General features: G+C 33.8%; 1 protein-coding gene across 5 annotated transcripts in view; it reads right to left on the reverse strand.

Annotated features, from left to right (window-relative positions):
• The window catches only part of LOC123682589, a 143,958-nt gene that overhangs the window by 124,620 nt on the left and 1,422 nt on the right, over nucleotides 1-17,916 (reverse strand). For 2 of the 5 annotated variants that reach the window (XM_045621305.1, XM_045621302.1), the window contains exon 1: nucleotides 13,853-14,044. The exons of 2 other annotated variants lie outside the window; for them this stretch is intronic. In XM_045621305.1, the coding sequence (XP_045477261.1) occupies nucleotides 13,853-13,912 (60 nt within the window). In that variant the 5' untranslated portion in view covers nucleotides 13,913-14,044. Of the gene's footprint in view, nucleotides 1-8,010; nucleotides 8,038-13,852; nucleotides 14,045-17,916 lie in introns of those variants that run through there. One more of the 5 variants, XM_045621306.1, reaches the window with a different exon arrangement.

Here is a 17,916-nt window from a genome sequence, read left to right on the forward strand (position 1 = left end):
CATAAATCCCAAATTGAATTATTAGTCACATTCAGTTTTTGCCGACTAATTAATTCAGGGATAACAACCAAAAAAGAAGGATTTTTCTGTCAGAAAGTGAGAAGGGGAAAGTGACAGTTGTTGAAGGCAGCTTTGGTTTCGAAAACATTCAAGATTTTATGTAATGAAAGAAGAAGTGATGCACCTGGATCATCCAAAAAATAAAAACGAAATCGAAGATCCAATAATAATGGGCTCAAGATTCTCAATAATCGAATTCCTTTGGGAGAATACAGATGTCAGATGTATTATCAAGTTACTAATACAGGATCAAGTAATTCAGATATAGAGAATTTTCCAGGAATCTCCCATTTGAAGTTATCAATGTTTTCAACGATATCAACCTCTTTTTGGCACCTTCTACTGCCCAATAAAGGAAAAATTTTTGAGTAAATATTCTATTCAGTCTACCTAAGTAGAATAATTTGACTTGCTCTTCAAAACAACTGTTTTTACAAGAAAAAACTACCCAAAGCTGACTATTGGCTTCCATTTTCTCAACATGGCTTGTAGTCGAACAAAATCAGCGACGAAAGAATGGACGACTTCCGCCAAACTTATCGGAGAGTTGAAGACCATAATGAAATATTATCCTCCCATATATTTTTGGAGCCAAATCAGCTTTCAACCAAGAGTAAATGCAAGAGTATCTGCATTAGCTGCATCCTTAACAAATAAATATGAATTTGCCCCAAGTTTATTCATACAACTCGTTCATTTATAACGTTTTCTGGCATATTTTTTTAATGACTGTTATAAGTTAAAACTTCTTTGCTCCTTTTCTTTATTTTTGTTATTTTATGTAGAATTATTTCATTTTATGTAGAATTATTTTATTTTATGTAGAATTATTTTATTTTGTGATACCTTATTTTTTCCTTTTACGAACATTTTGGAAATGTGGTTTTGGTTTTTGCAACTGCTGAATGTTGTTTTTTCATTAATTATCAATATGATAATGGAAAAAAATTATTTTTTCAATTATTTTCATGAACAGATAATGTTGACTATATTTTCATCTTCATTTTGGTTCCATACCAAGCTATATTATTTTGGGATATGAGAATTTTTATATCCAATTCTATCTCCGCTAAAAATATTGAAAATAAAATCAATTTTGATATTTCCAATGTCATAAATAATGAAATTTCAATAGTGGCAATAATAACGGGTGTTTTTTTTCGAGGTATATAACTTTAAGTTGGCATTTCTGTTCAAGATGGCGACCGATTTAACAGCTGTCAAGTGACTTATTCTCAGTTTGGTTTGGCAATTCATCATAGGGATGGGCAAGGAACAGAAAACTATCGATATATATTGTATCGATATTTTCTGACACTATCGAAATGTATCGAAATATGTTAGAATAAAAATATCGATATATCGATATTTATCGATATATATCGCTGTAATATTTTAGTGTGGGAAAATTTTGTTGAATTAATAAAGTTTTTCTATCATAGAGGAGAATAATAAGATTCAGATGACGGGATTCAGTTGAAAAGATATATTTAGTAGTTTTCATTATTTCGTATTATGATTTCGACCACACGAAACATATTTTGATCTACTTCCATTAGTCGAAAATCCAGATTATTTTCGGTATGCACAATTTCTGTTTTGCGATTTACATTTCGATATTTAGGTTTTTCAGAGTTTCAAATTCGATATTTTCAATATGTCGCATTATGATTCATCGTGATCAGATTCAGTTGAAAACACATTTAGTAGTTTGCTTCCATTTTTATAAAATATTTTCAAAATGAAGTAGGTACTTTCTACATATCGAAAATACTCGATATTTATTTGAAAGTGTCAAATTCGATATTTTTTAATCTTTTGCATTATGATTTTGACCACACGAAACATATTATGCTCTAATTCCATTAGACGAAAATCCAGTTTCATCGTGACCAGATTCAGTTGAAAACATCATATTTAGTAGTTTTGCCATCTTTCAATATGTAGAATTTCAAAACTGAAAATGCTTCTTATTGTATGGGTTAATATGGGGTAGGTAAAAGGCAAGGTCTATAGATTACACTAAATCTATAGACCTTGGGTAAAAGGGATCTTGGAAATTCCAGCAATAACCAATAAATGGTTCAGGACGTTTATGTACAGAAAGGAAGGTATTTAACAACAGCCGTTAAATTTTATTACAATTTTATTGTCTTTTTTTCTTGAGCTTTCAGCAAGATCGAGACATAACTTTTTATTTTCGATGAGTAGAATTTCAAAACTGCTACATATATCGAAAAAATTCGATATTTATTTTATAGTCCGCTAAATCAGGATTTTCGACTATTGGAACTAAAGTATAATATATTTCGTGAGGTCGAAATCATAATGCGAAATATAAAAAAATATCGAATTTGATACTCTGAAATCTATATAAATATATCGATTATATCGGTTGCAAAAATATCGGCAGTCGATAGTATCGAATTAGGAAATACCGACGATATTTACCGAAAATTTTCTGGAAAAATATCGATATTTCGATATATCGATATTTATTGCCCATCCCTAATTCATCATAAATAGACTCACGTCTGAACAACGCTTGCAAATAGTGCAATTTTATTTCGAAAATAATGGTTCTGTGCGGAATACGTATCGCGCACTACGTCCATTTTATTTTGTTCAAAGATGAAGCGCACTTCTGGTTGAAAGGCTACGTCAATAAACAAAACTGCCGCATTTGGAGTGAAGCTAATCCTCAAGTGTATGTCGAAACACCGTTACATCCAGAAAAACTGACTGTTTGGTGCACTTTATGGGCTGGTGGAATCATTGGTCCGTACTTCTTCAAAAACGATGATGGCCAGAACGTTACAGTCAATGGTGATCGGTATAGAGCCATGATTACTAACTTTTTCATTCCTGAATTGAACAACCATGATGTCCAGGAGCTGTAGTGTCAACAAGACGGCGCAATATGTCACACATAGCTCGTGCCACAATCGATTTATTGAAAGACACGTTTGGTGACCGCCTGATTTCACGTTTTGGACCAGTAAATTGGCCTTCAAGATCTTGTGATTTAACACCGCTAGACTACTTTCTGTGGGGCTATGTAAAGTCATTGGTCTATGCGGATAAGCCACAAACCCTTGACCATTTGGAAGACAACATTCGCCGTGTTATTGCCGATATACGGCCACAAATGTTGGAAAAAGTCATCGAAAATTGGACGTCCAGATTGGACTACATCCGAGGCAGCCGTGGCGGTCATATGTCAGAAATCATGTTTAAAATGTAATGCCACAAGATTATCTTGCGGATAAATAAAATTCATGTCAATCGAATAATCCATCGTTGTTTTATTGCAATTCAAAGTTCTATAGCTCCAAAAAAACACCCTTTATAGGCAGGTAAAGAAAGTGACACATACTAGCCGAAAAGTGACATTTGCTAGCTGGGAAAGTATTAAGTATGTAATGATTCCGACTTAATATGTGTACGGACGGCGAGATGGACGGAAAGAAATGAATTTAAGGACGCAGTCGTGTCAGTGAGTCAAACCTTATCGTTTATCACCACCGTTTCTGCCTCAAAATTGGAAAATAACAGACATTGTTATTACATTATTGTATGAAGAATGAGCGCGCGAATGCAAAATGGTGAATGCGCCAGTTTTGCGTATTCAAAAACATTTCTTAGAAGCTTACATATTCACAGGGCCGTGGTGAAAGTGAGAGATTGGAGGCGTTAAAATCCACAATCTTTTCATTTCTACTATAGTGGTGAATTAAAACAAAATTCGATAAAAATCGCAATTGTTGGAATAGTTGGTTGCTATGGAAACGTAGGTTTCCATGATAATTACAGTTTGACAACTTATGGAATTTCTGACAGTATTGTGAAAAAATATCTTTATATTTATATTATGGACAGTGATAGTGACTTAGAAGTACGTACTGCTCCAGAAATAAGGATGGTGGCAAAACATATTGAGTTGAATTTGATGCCGGAGAAGTCTCGATGAAACATGAAGGATTTTAAAAACGATTTATGGATTATTGAAAGACATTTTCGAGAATGTATTACTAGCTCATTTTGCTGGATTATCTAAAACAAGAAGAGTTCTACACTCTGGTCAGGTCTGTATATTCCATGCGGAAGGCAACTATGAATGTTGAAAAAGACGTAGATATGGGAAGATATTTGAAGTTGTGGGCTCATTTAAAACGGTCATCCGTAGGCTACAAGGCAAAGAAGTTTGAAGTTTTCGAAAAACAAGTTATTACCTTCATACTGGAGGCTCTAGATGATGAATATTTTATTAGCAAAAGTAAGTTTTAAAAGAGATAATTGGGGAGAAAATGCTAAAGTTACTCACTGCACAGAGATTTTTTTTCCGATAAAAACACATGAAAGTTCACAAATATGTAAATTTGAACCTCTCAACATTGGATCATTACTTTGAATAATCTCAACAATACTCATCATTTCTTCTTATTGACCATCGTGATAAATTTCAAATATTGTAATCTGCAGAATGTTATATTAGTGATAACAGAACATATTAGCAATTATTAAGATAAACATTCAGATTAGGTATCAATTGTGTATCTTATTATGCTCAAGTATAGTATATCCCGATCATGATTGTGAACTCTCGTTAGTCGTAAAGCTAGTAGAAGTAGAGAAGTTTGTGAGAATATACAATGTATTCTAATAAGATGTTTCACTTTGAATTGTCCGCTATCTAGACAACTCTGTCACTTTTGAAGTTCTCATCTTTTGACATTTGACTAGTAAGAACTACGCCATTATTAGAAATGGAAAGGCACGCGCTTCAACAACGCATTGAAATTGTTAAAATTCAATACAAAAATGGTGAATAATTTGCAGTCACAGTTCAAAAAACTGAAGGGTCGTCGTGAAGCCACTTCTCGGACGACAATAGTGAAACTGGTGAAAAATTTCAAGCTGTTGGGACGAATTAGTGGAGTGAAGAATCGAAACCGTGTGCGTCGTTATATATTGATGCTGAATAGGCCCGCAGTGTTGAAGAAAATCTAGGTTTGTCGATTTCTCGTCGATTGCAACATCAAATTCTTTCCACGCCTGCTATAGAATTAGTGATCTCAAAATGTTCGCTTTCTATCACTTGAAATAGTATAATAAAACTTCGTTTCCTATGCATTTTGACAGTGTTTCATTACATCAATTGATAAGAAATAATGTATCTGAAATTTCTTACTAACAGAGAAAACTATTTGTGATCTGAATCCAATAAGAGACAAATAAATTCATTAGAATAGTTATTTATTATGTAACATTGATTAGATTTTAATGTTTCAAGGGGTTTGTAAATTGATCGAGGAAATCAATATCTCTCAATATTCGAGGTTTATACCAGGTTATTACTAGGTTAATCCACAAATTTAAATTTCAAATTCATTTGATTTTTTCATAGTGGACGTACATATTTCAATTTTCTATGGGAAGCTCTATGGAAAAACTGCTAAACTTCAAATGTGAATATTGGATATATGGAAGAAATTTGTTAAATCTCAGAAAAACACAGAAGAAAGAGTACAAAAAGTGCATGGCAGACAAGGGTGATTCTAGCCTTTCAGGGTTTCAAGTATTTTGATGGGACCAATTACAAGTCCCAGATTACACCGATATCAAGTCCTAACATCTCAAAAATATGTATATTTATACAATATTTCTATCCTCCGTTTTGCAATAGATGGCTGTAGCGGTAAGTGATATTCGAAATAAATAGATCTTAAATGTCATACATTAAGCGAAGGGATTTGTAAACATAATGCCATCGAAATATTATTCGATTTCTGTCTGCATCATAAAGTTATTCTCGATTAAACATGTCAAATTACGAGCCATATTCTCGTCATTTGCTGGAGGTTTTAATTTTCTGCTTTGATATGAAGAAATATGCTGCTGAGGTTCATTGAATGCTCTCAAATACCTATGGTGAGGCCCCTATTAGTGAAAGAACGTGCCGAGAGTGGTTTCAACGCTTCAAGAAGGGTAAATTTGACGTCGAAGACCAGTATGGCATGTCGGTGGAAGAGAGAATATTTTCGAAGATGCAGAATTGGAATCAAGACTCGTGTCAAACGCAACAAGAATTGGGATCATTAGGAGTGACGCAACAGACCATTCAAAAACGCCTTAAAGTCATGAACGGCGTTTGTTTGCTTGTGAGCAGCTGCTTGCAATACAAGGACGAAAGAGATTTCTGCATCGCATTATGATTGAAGACGACAAATGGGTTCATTACGATAATCCTAAGCGCAGAATATCATGGGGATATCCCTGCCATGCGTCCACGTCGAGGCCAAACAGAATATTCCCGGTTCCAAGGATATGCTTATTATTTGGTGGGACCAGCTCGGTGTTGTGTATTATGATTTTTTAAAACCGATTGGAACAATCACAGCCGATCTTTATCACGCAATTAATGCATTTGAGCCGAGCATTGAAAGACAAACGGCCTGAATACAACGAGAGATATGATAAAGCATGACAATGCTCGACCCCATATTGCGAAAGTGGTCAAGACATATATACTTGGAAACGTTGAAATGGGAAATCCTACCCTACCCACCGTATTCTCCAGACGTTGCTTCCTCGGACTATCACTTGTTTCGATCAATGGCACACGGCCTGGCTGACCAGCACTTCCGGTCTTATCAAGAAGTAAAAAATTAGATCGATTCGTGGTACGCTTCAAAGGATGACCAGTTTTTTCAACGCGGGATTCGTACACTGCCCGAAGGATGGGAGAAAGTAGTGACCAGCAATGGACATTACTCTGAATCAAAAATCTATAACCAGCTTTCAACAATAGTGTCTCAAATTTCGGGAACAAAACAGCGGAAACAAAGTTGTACGCCTATGTATAAAAATCTATATACTTATTAGGGTTTTAACCATTCAGGTAGCAATTAATAAACTAATTATAAAGATGACTAAAGTAAATACGATGCAAATCTCGGAAAAAACAGATAGAAAAAACCCAGAAAAATTTGCCCAAACAACAAAAAGGGTAATGAATTCATCAAACATTCAAACGAGCCGACAGTAACAGTTACAGTTCAGTTGAAACACGAAACATATTATGCATGTTCTTTTTCCTACTCAGATCTCGGAAAAAATTTCAGATAGAAAAAATTCCAGAAAAATTTGCCCTTTCTGGTCTACCAATAACAGCAACAACAAGAGTAATAAAATCATCAAACATTCAAACGTGCCGACAGTACAACTACAGGTATAGCCGAAATTATATAAGCAATTTCAGTTGAAACACGTTCTTTAGGGATGAGGATTTGTATTCTTATCTATTTTGAAGAAGGGAACTCGTTCAGATATCAATTCTTGGAGATAATTTGTTCATATTTATGCTGTTACACGTGTGTGTACCAATTGGATAATTTTTGTATACTTCGACGGAAATGATGTGATTTTGTAATTGACAACTAACGTACCTTGTCTGCTTGAAACGCATAAGTGTTAGGTGGTTTCATTTTGGGGGGGGGGGGGATGTCATATCCCCCTTGACCCCTCCCCTCCTGTGACCGCGCTTGATGGCAGAAAACTGTGTGAAATTTATTAATGAGATTGTACAGCTCGGATAATTCACCAATCCCTCTGAAACATATTCTCCTAGTTCTTTATAGACCAAATAGTAAAGAGATGATAAATAAGAATATGAAATTACTATAAGTTGAATATCAGGCAAAAAAGTTCTGGCTGGAGAAGATGATCTAAAATGGATTTTCATTCAAAAATCCAATATCTTGTTGAACAGGAGGAGAACAATTGGGAGAAATAGTATATTACATACCGAGTGAGGAAGTGATCTATTACAGCTGAGCGGCAAGATATGCTGCAGACGCGAGGCTGGAATGATTTTTCCCGAAGTTTGTTTACTATTTTACTCATAATTTTTCACTTCAGTAATCAGGTTTTGAAAGAATTATTACTTACATTGAATTTCATTATGACATTACAAATTGTTTTCAAGCAACTTGTCAGTTCGTTGCTATAGGCAACATAAGGTTAGTTGATTCAACCATAGATTGGATATGACAAAATGGTTTTGATCATAGAGAAGATAGGTGACAATGGTGGCATTAACATGTACAGGTAAGGAAAGTGACATATGCTAGCCGGAAAAGTGACACTTGCTAGCCGGAAAAGTGACATTTGCTAACCGGGAAAGTATGAAGTAAGAAATAATGATTCGCTTCCCGACTGCTTTGAAGGTTAGAAACCCATAGTTAACCTACAGATTGTGAGTAAAAGTAATAAGTTCCATACTCAAAAGATGCTTTCAAACGGGTGGAATCAATCTGATTAGAGTATATTCGGCATGTTGAGTAATCACACACGATGAAACTGAAACAGGCTAAGAAGGAAGGATAGTCTGCAATTAAATTAACACACTGATTTTGAATCACATAATTCCGGAGTTTTTATAGCTAGATGATCTACAATAAAGTAATTAAGAAAGCAATTATCCAACCAATATGGAATTATTACGGAAAGATATGTAGAGACCATTATTTTCCACAAATATCCAACAAAATTGAAAATTAACTGAATTCACAGGACTTTGTATTGAGTTTACTCAATAGCCAGTTCAATGGGTGAAGTCGTATTTTCAAGGCAGAAAGCAGCTTGTTCAGATCAGGACAGATGACCAGGAAGCAAGATCAAAGATGAGAACAATAAAAATGGGGATTCCACAGGGAAGTATAGCTGGACCCTTGTTTTTCATTATATATTTGAATGATCTTTTTCTCGAAGAACATTGGAAACATGAAAATATAAATGTTGTAAACTAAGCAGATGACACAAATATATTAGCAGTTGAACATCAGTGGCCAGAATTGAAGCAGATCTCACTCCAAACACTGCAATTGACTGAATCATGGTTCCTAAATAACAAATTGATAATGAATAAGGACAAAACTAAAGTAATTCTTTTCCACCCTACTAATTCAAGAATAGAAAACCCAGACACAATCTTTTTAGGAAAAAAATTTACCATGTCAGAATCAACCAAATTCCTGGGAGTATATATAGATCAACATCTTGATTGGAAAGAGCATATTCAAAGATTAGAGAATAACTTGGAATCATCCATTTACTGCCTCAGAATTATGACCAAATATTTGAATAGTAACATACTTAAAATTTTATACTATTCAACTATAGAAGCAAAACTACGATATGGAATTATGTTTTATGGATCAGGAAATATAACATCATTATTCAAGATACAAAAAAAAGCCATAAGACTACTATGTAAAACCAGTTATAGGCAGTCCTGCAGAGGTCTCTTCAAAGAAAATGGGATTCTCACATTATATGGCATATACATCCAGCAATGCCTCATTTTTATGTTAAAAATAAACATCTATTTGAAGAATATGAAAATAAGAAGGCATACTATGAAACTATGAATTTTAAGTACCTATATCCCGGGCATGATCTTACTACTTCGCAGAAGCAGGCTAGATATAGAACATTAAAGTTATTCAACTCACTACCGACCAGTATTCAAAAAATAGACAACATCAAAAATTTCAAGAAGGAAGTCTTCAAGTTTCTGCTTGAAATGTAACCATACTCAATGGATGATTTTTGTTGCATATGAATTTATTTTTATTTTCATTGACACTGTACCAATTCATTTGATCAATTATATATTGTAACAGGGTGATTTGGAATAAAGATGGTTATTATTTTTGTTATTATTACTCGAGATGAACTTGAGAAAAGGGTGTTCCAATGGGAATGATACAATTTGAAATGGTATAATATCCCTAGACTCCTCGCAGGCTACGCCTATGCACAGCACTAGGCACCCCAAAAGTTATCATACTTTATACACACTAGTCTTATCATGCCTATAGAAATGTAAGTAAATGTTATGTGCACTTCATTTGTCTAGACAACTCAAATCAATCTACAATATTAGTCATAAACAGTTCAATTTTATTTTAAACTTTGATCTGTCTGTCATAGTTGACTATTTTATATGTATTCTTTGAAAACTATAAAAGCCGACAATTTAAAACCATGATCGTTCAGGTTGTAACATTTAAAAAAAAACCGATTAATCAATTAATTCCACAATTTTCAATAATGTAAGTATCTTTCTCTATTTCAGTATCGTAATGAGTTCATTACAGTTCTAAAAACAGTGATGTAATGAACTCATTACAGCATCGTTTTCAGTTATCTTTTTCGTTTTGTGGTTGTCTATACTGACTTCCAATCCTATCAATTTTCAACGAACGTCAATAATTGTCAAAATGATATAATTTGGATATAGTGAAATGATCTGCAACATTATTCGTAATTTCTCTTAATTCCTGTGGTGATAAATCGATTTCGTCAGACATAATTAACGAATTTAATGCGTATTTGTCAATTATTTCAAAATTCGAAACATACGATTCAAATTCATATTCCGTAATCTGTCAATTTTCGTAACAGTCACACCAACTACCAAGATACAATACAAATGTCACTTGGATGTGTAATATGCATTTTTCATTGAATTTCGACAATATTTCACAAAACTTGACTGAAATAGAGAAAATATCGTCTAATACTCGTTGCAAAAGGCCATTCCAACACTCATGCGTTCGAAAACTCGCTCCTTCGTCGCTCGTTTTCGAATTTCGCATTCGTGTTGTAATAGGAGCCCATTCTGCAACTTGTTTTAGAATATACTATTTTATTATTGAAATAGTTATTTGAAGAATTGTATTGAATTACAGCAAAAAAATTCAGAAAGGATCAATGTTCTCCTCCAGGGGAGGGGGGCAGCTGGCCCCCCTGCATCTCACTGGGTACGCTCATGAATTGGCCTTATCCGACTAGGGTTTTCCGTAGTTGGTAGTCCGAAATTTTGTTTTCCTGATATTTTCAAAACCATCGATTTTTATGAAATATCACGTTTAGATGTGAAATAACAATTCCAAGCTTCATGCAAAGTTTCATGTTGATCTCATAAAAAGAATAAGAAAAAATTGTTGGAATTTTGAGCATAGGTTTAAAAAAAAATTTAAGATTCTACCAAATTCTACTGTAGAAAAATGAGCCAAAGTGAATATTGCATGAAAATTATAAAACAATAAAAGAAGCTCGATAAATCATTGGCTTTTAGTATTTGCACTATTCACGCAAGAAGAGTAAGAATTTTCATTGTTGATTGAGTAGATATTTTTTACACATTGGAATTTTTTAGGTGCATCAAAATTTTGAGCAATAAAGAATTATCATACTAAAATAAATAAACGTGTTCCCATGGGCGCCCGCAGAAATTTTTCTCAGGGGGGGCAAAATGAAAATTATTGAAAAACGATAAATGAAAATAATGAAATAAATGAAAATAAATAATGAAAAATGAGACAATCAAAATCTCAGGGGGGGCCATGGCCCCCCCTGGCCCCCCCTGCGGGCGCCCATGCGTGTTCCTATTCACCCTGTATAAATAGTAGTAATGTAATTGACAGACCTTCAAATTGAGGTGTCACTAGACATTCTTTCCCATAAAAAAAAATTGATTACTACATCATACCATACATACCAATGACATATTCCCTTTTGTATAAATATCAAAAATCAGAGTCAGAAATATGAACCGGCCTTTTTGAGTATAATTGACAAAATTGTTTTTGTTTGAAAAAATGAATGTATTCCATACATTTTCACCATATCTACTGTATAAATACTTTTTTCATATATAATTAACAACAGAGAATCTTGAATAATCATATCACCACGAGATCTTCATTATGATTTCGTATTCATTGAAAATCAAGGAGGCCAACACAATTTACATTTTGTACAGGGTGTCCCAAATTTGAGGTTCACTGGAAGCATCTCGGAAAATATAAGATTTAGAGAAAAAAATCTTCAAGGACGCTCGATTTCTTTTTTCGAAATACATAATATGAATTCAGATCGTCAATGTCCTGATTCTTTCTCGAGTTACAGAGCATTTCTGAAAAATGAATGTTTCAAATATTTCGCTATATCTTGATTCCTGTTCAAGATATTCGAAAATATCGTTTTCCCGTTTTAGAAATGTAGCAAAGAATTGGTGTTTTTTGAATGGAGCCTATATATGACTTGATTACAATTAAACAATTATATAAGTTAAAAGTCGAAAAATTCAATATCTTTAAAACGGATGACATTTTTGAAAAACCGGTAACAGAATGCTTTTTGTCAAACCTGCGGCTAAAAATACTGCGTTGAAAAATATAGGGTGACTCATTCAAAAAACAACTCTCCTACATATCCCTAAAACGGTGATTAATTTCTATGATCTGTTATGGGTATCAAATAAACCATAAAATTACTGAAAAAATATTTTAGAATTTTTTGAATATCTCGAACAGAAATCAAGATATACGAAAACAATTATTTTTCAGAAACGGCCCTGTAACTCGAGAACGAAGCAAGATATTTAAGAACTGATATCTGATATCATAGTATTCGGAAAAATAGATCGAAGAATGAAGATTTTTTCTCTAAGTCTAATAGTTCTCGAGATGCTCTCGATGAGCATCGAATTGGGGACACCCTGTAGGTACATGTATTATTTTTCAGAAAACTAAACGACTCGGCCTCATTATGTGCTTCTTTCTTTGAATATTGATCCATATACAGTAAAAAATTCTATCTGGGAACAATTTTTTATGATGAATGGAAATTATAGATTTAAGAGAGACCACTAAAAAAATGCAGAAATATTGGAGGATTTGGTTTCAAACACAAGAATGATATATTTGTGTCCATTATTACAGATAGAATTCACTATAACAGAAATGTTCAACATTCAACGCAAACAGCTATAATCTTCTGTCATTTCTTTAGATACCAGAAAAACACGTATATGTTTAAGAAATCTAACATCAACATTCGTATCTTTCAAAAAGTAAGCATTGCATGGACCTTGTATTTAATATTACAGATGGTACCCTATTCGAAAATATACCTATGTAAGAATTAATAAGTTCCCATATGACTAGAAGAAATGACAAATGAGAATGGTCAAAGAAAATATAATAGAAGAAATTGCAAGTATTTCACCATTTCTTATTATAATGATTCTGGTAGGAAATATGTATATTGAAAAACTAATTACAAATGATCAATCTCTCCAATTCACAGGTTTCAGAAAGCATATATCAATAATCATAATAGAGCAGTTCTAGCAAGTTCAACTAACAAGACATAGGTAATATTAGATTAGATTAGATATCTTTGAAGAATATAATTCGAAGTGTATGAACCCACTAAAATTTACCGAGTTCACTTCTCAAAATTTGTAGATTTCAAGAATTAATTGTGGAAAAAGCCATGTTTCCGCCGTACAGAGTAATTCTCAAAAATCGTTGATTCCGATTCCTGAAATCTACCGAAAAATTTATAAATTTATCAAACTAACGTATGTTGACGCCGGACAAAGATTTTTTTCAGCAAAAGGCATTACACCTGATGATTTCATATTTACGAACTATTGAATATTATTACCAACATCTAAACGTTGCAGTGTGAATAAATAATCATCTCACCCCATTCAATAAATTTAGATATTCTTTGATATTGAAAAAAACAGAAGAATATTATACCATTCTGTAAAATTCACAGCTTCTTATAGTTCTTGGATTTTTTTTCGTTTATGAAATATGTATTCAATTTAAACAGTTTATTCCAATTGAGATAGGATACTTTCTTAACAAAACTATGCCATAACAACGTTGGTAGTTGACTAGGATTAGATAATTTTAAGAATACTCACAGCTTGAGAGGTGTCAGCTCCACTTAAAATATAGGATAAAAATATCTCTTTCACACTCATTAGAACGAATGTAGAATTTATATATTATACTAAATATAATAATATTCTATAAAACTATATTACACTGAATATAATAATATTTTTTCACTGGGTGTAACTCTTCCCTTAAGTGGTTAAACAACTACTGCCTGAGGTGATTATAAAAACCCTGGTTAATTTTTTCAGCACATGTCAAAAACATGTGTATGTTGTTTTGTTATCAAACTACTTCAAATATGTTATTAATTTAGGCTTATTGTCAAGGAGTAACTTCTACGTTCTATGAATTCTTTGTCCCTCTACGAATAAAAATTGATCTACTTGATACATACGAAAATATCCAACTGGATTGTTTTATGTGAGACGTCTTTATGGAGTTTTTGACCTATTTTCCAATAAGAATATATCACCTGATTTTTTAACTAAGGAGGCATTTTCATTATTATGAATAAAAAATACCATAAATGACGCTTAAAGAAGTTATTTCTAAAATAAATCATGATGAAAATGAAAAGACAAAAATAACAAATTATTCCAATTTTGAAGAAGAAATAAAAGAAGTAAAATTAAAAAATTATAGAAATTATGAAGTAATTATAGAGAGATTTGTTCGCTGAACAAGCGTTCAAAAGTGGAATTGTTATAATATGCTAAAATATAGAGTTTTGCGATAAGATTTTGAATTTTGAATAGCCTGCTATCTGGATAGCTGTCAGTTTTGAAGCTGTCATTTTTTGACATTTGACAAGTAAAATTAAGCCATTACTCAAAATAAACGATACACGACTATGATGGATAGAATCCCTGGTGTGTGTACTGATTTGATTTTGTTTCAGACTTTTTGAAATATTACAGCTGTTGCTTACAAGAGTTCTGTAAGGTGGCTCACTTCAGAATTGTTCGAATTCCCGCTATCTGTCTGGCGCCGTTTGAAAATGAAGTAATGATTTGAGACACGGAAACTTTCACAATAAATTACAAATCAGTTCATATCGAATTTTTAATGAAATTAATGGAATATAATGACAGACGGCTATTAGCCTATTCAGAATATAGAAGATTGTCACCAGCATACAATTAAAAATATTATTATTCTATACTCAAAAGTCACGAGAGTCGAGAAATGTCAAATATAAACGCTGTATGCGCCATCTGAAACAGATGCGATCTCTCGAAATCAAGTAGGTATAAATCTGAAAAATCTCCCGTTTTGTCTGAAAGTTTTACAGGTATAAGTGAACTAACACCAGGTTTTCTATGAATCTTAGGCAGGACTAACTAATTTTTGAAAAACTCCAAAATATAGGCGTCGACTATAAGGACATCCAAATGGTAGTTTGGCTGGTCCCGAGATCTGGTGGAGTCTCATCAGTTAGGCAATCCAGCGATCTCTACCTAAGATACATCCTCTCACACCATCGTGGAGAGGTAATAATAATAATAATAATAATATAATAAGTCCTTTATTTCCAACAGGGTTGACCCCCAATTACAGGAAAACACAACTTCAATAACATTATTTTAACAATATAACAATCATTACGAATGGCAATGTACATAATCATAAAAAAAAAGAGAGATACACCAACCCCACCCAAGATCAGCTCACAGAGCTGTGAAAATAATAGGCCTCCACGATGGACCGAGGAGAATCGTAATGTATGTCACATATACTTGCGAGCGAGTTGAACAACTTACATGAATAACAAATTGGTGATCTACGACTCGAATTTGTTCTCCCCGCTCCACAGTAGAACACCTCCTCACTCCTGGAACCCAAACGGGGAACCAGAAATGGCAAACTAGACAAAATCTCCGAACAATCAATTCCGCCATTAACTATTTTATAAAGAAACATCAATGCACACACGTTCACCCTATCTACAATGGACTGTGCACAGAATCTTGAAAGTAATAATTGTGAGGTGGCTCTGCTGCAACGCGGCGACCCCTATAAATCCGCCGGGGCCAACGCAAAGTGTGTCGCGACACCCCTAACGTCATCTCTTGAGCAGAGATAATCACTACAGTAGCTAATCTGTACTGGGAGCAATCAGCTAGGTTGAAAAATGGTTACTCGTTTACAGAAGCATAGAAATTAGGAAGGGGGTACGGCAGGGATGTGTCCCATCCCCTCTGCTTTTTAATATTTATTCGGAGAAAGTGTTAAAAAAGCTTTGGATGAGGAAGTTGGAGGCATCAGGATGAATGGAGAGAATAATATCAGATATGCCGATGACACGGTAGTGCTTGCTGGTAGTTTGGACGAGTTACGTTATATCATAGAAAGGGTCCAAAGAGTAAGTGAGGAGAGTGGACTTTGCCTACTTCTTCTTCTTCTTCCTCTTTTATAAGGCACATTGCCTGTTTAATTCCGGTTTCCTTATGTATTTGTTTCCTAGGATGTAGATTGCCAGCTGTCTTATCATCGTTTTGGTGGGCGTCTTAATGGTCTTCTTCCATGAGGTATGTTATCTCCTGTAATATTCGCCATCCTGTCTGGACTTCAGTCTATGTGCTGGTTCCATTGTCTTCTTCTCCCCCTTACCCACCTCACAACATCATCTGTTTGGCTCCTCTGCCTAACGTTTAGTATACAGGGTGTTTCCTAAACATGCGGCAAAAATTCAGGGGGTTGTTCCTTGGAGTATTCTAAGAATATTTTGTCCTTTGATGATTTTTGAAAAACCTATTTGTTTCGAAGATATAGGGGAAACAAAATTTCAGATAATAACATTTTATTATGAAAAATTACATGAAAATTCAACTCAACCTACAAAAACTGTTGAAAATGACCACCTCTAGCCAGCATACAAGCATCCAATCTTCTCCTCATTGACTGCCGAACCCTTTCAAAAACACCAGGATCATTTCTTATTAAGTTACACCCAGCAATGATCCGATTTCGCAAGTCTTCCACATTTTCTACTGGAGTGGCATAAACTAATGATTTTAAAAAAAACTGGCCGTTTTTAGTAATTGGAATGTTGTTAAACAAATTTAAAAATAAATTGTACCTACTTAGTAAACACAGTGCGGTACGCATTTTTATTTAAACTATTATTAATTTTAAAAATATGAAAAAAGTTGTTCGCCCTGTATCTTCGAAACAAAGAGGTTTTTCAAAAATCATCCAAGGACAAAACATGCTTAAAATAGTCCAAGGAACAACCCCCTGAATTTTTGCCGCATGTTTAGGAAACACCCTGTATATCCTGCGATTGGCCTCAAAGTCTTCATCTCGTTTGTTCTTAAAATTTCCTTTGTCACTGATGTTTCAGCTCTTGTTTTCGCGCCATATGTCATATTTGGTCTTATACATGTTTTGTATATCCTTGACTCACAATCTGTATTTTACATTGGATATTACAGATGTCCTGAGATGGCAGCGACTTTGTTGGTCTGTTTCTTCACTTCATCCTCCAGAAAACCTGAGCTTGTGAATTTGTATCCAATGACATTTTGTTCAATTATGCTTTTTTCCATTATAAACTCATTCGTGAAATTCATTGAAATCAAAAAAATGTATACATATATTTAATTCATTCATCTTTAAGCCTCGGTTTCAGGTTCTTCTGGCTTTATAAAAAAACTTGAACATTCATTTGTTCTTAAAGATTATCGTGCAAAACAATCGGATTATGCAGATGAACCATTATTTTGAATTCGAATACGCCCAGTCCTACACTAGTTAATTTAATAATTATGTGGTACAAAATAATTAAACTTCTTATATTTCGTAAGAAGGATAAGTTGAAAATGGTGAAATGGAATCGTTTCTCGTATGCATTCCATTCTGAAGAATCAACATTTTGATCGGAGAATTGAAAAGAACAATAATCCAGAAACCGCCCCAAGTGGCAATAATATTCGGCAACGTTTAGCAAAGTGAACGCCGACAAGCCTGATGAGTGCATGTGATTTTTTTCAGAGTCAGTAACACGTAAACATCACTATGAGTGGATTACGCGACATCTGGATATTGATGAGTGTAATGCATAATGCGGCACCTTTGATGGTTTTCG

The sequence above is a fragment of the Harmonia axyridis genome, chromosome 6 (assembly GCF_914767665.1).
Source record: "Harmonia axyridis chromosome 6, icHarAxyr1.1, whole genome shotgun sequence".
NCBI lineage: Eukaryota > Metazoa > Arthropoda > Insecta > Coleoptera > Coccinellidae > Harmonia > Harmonia axyridis.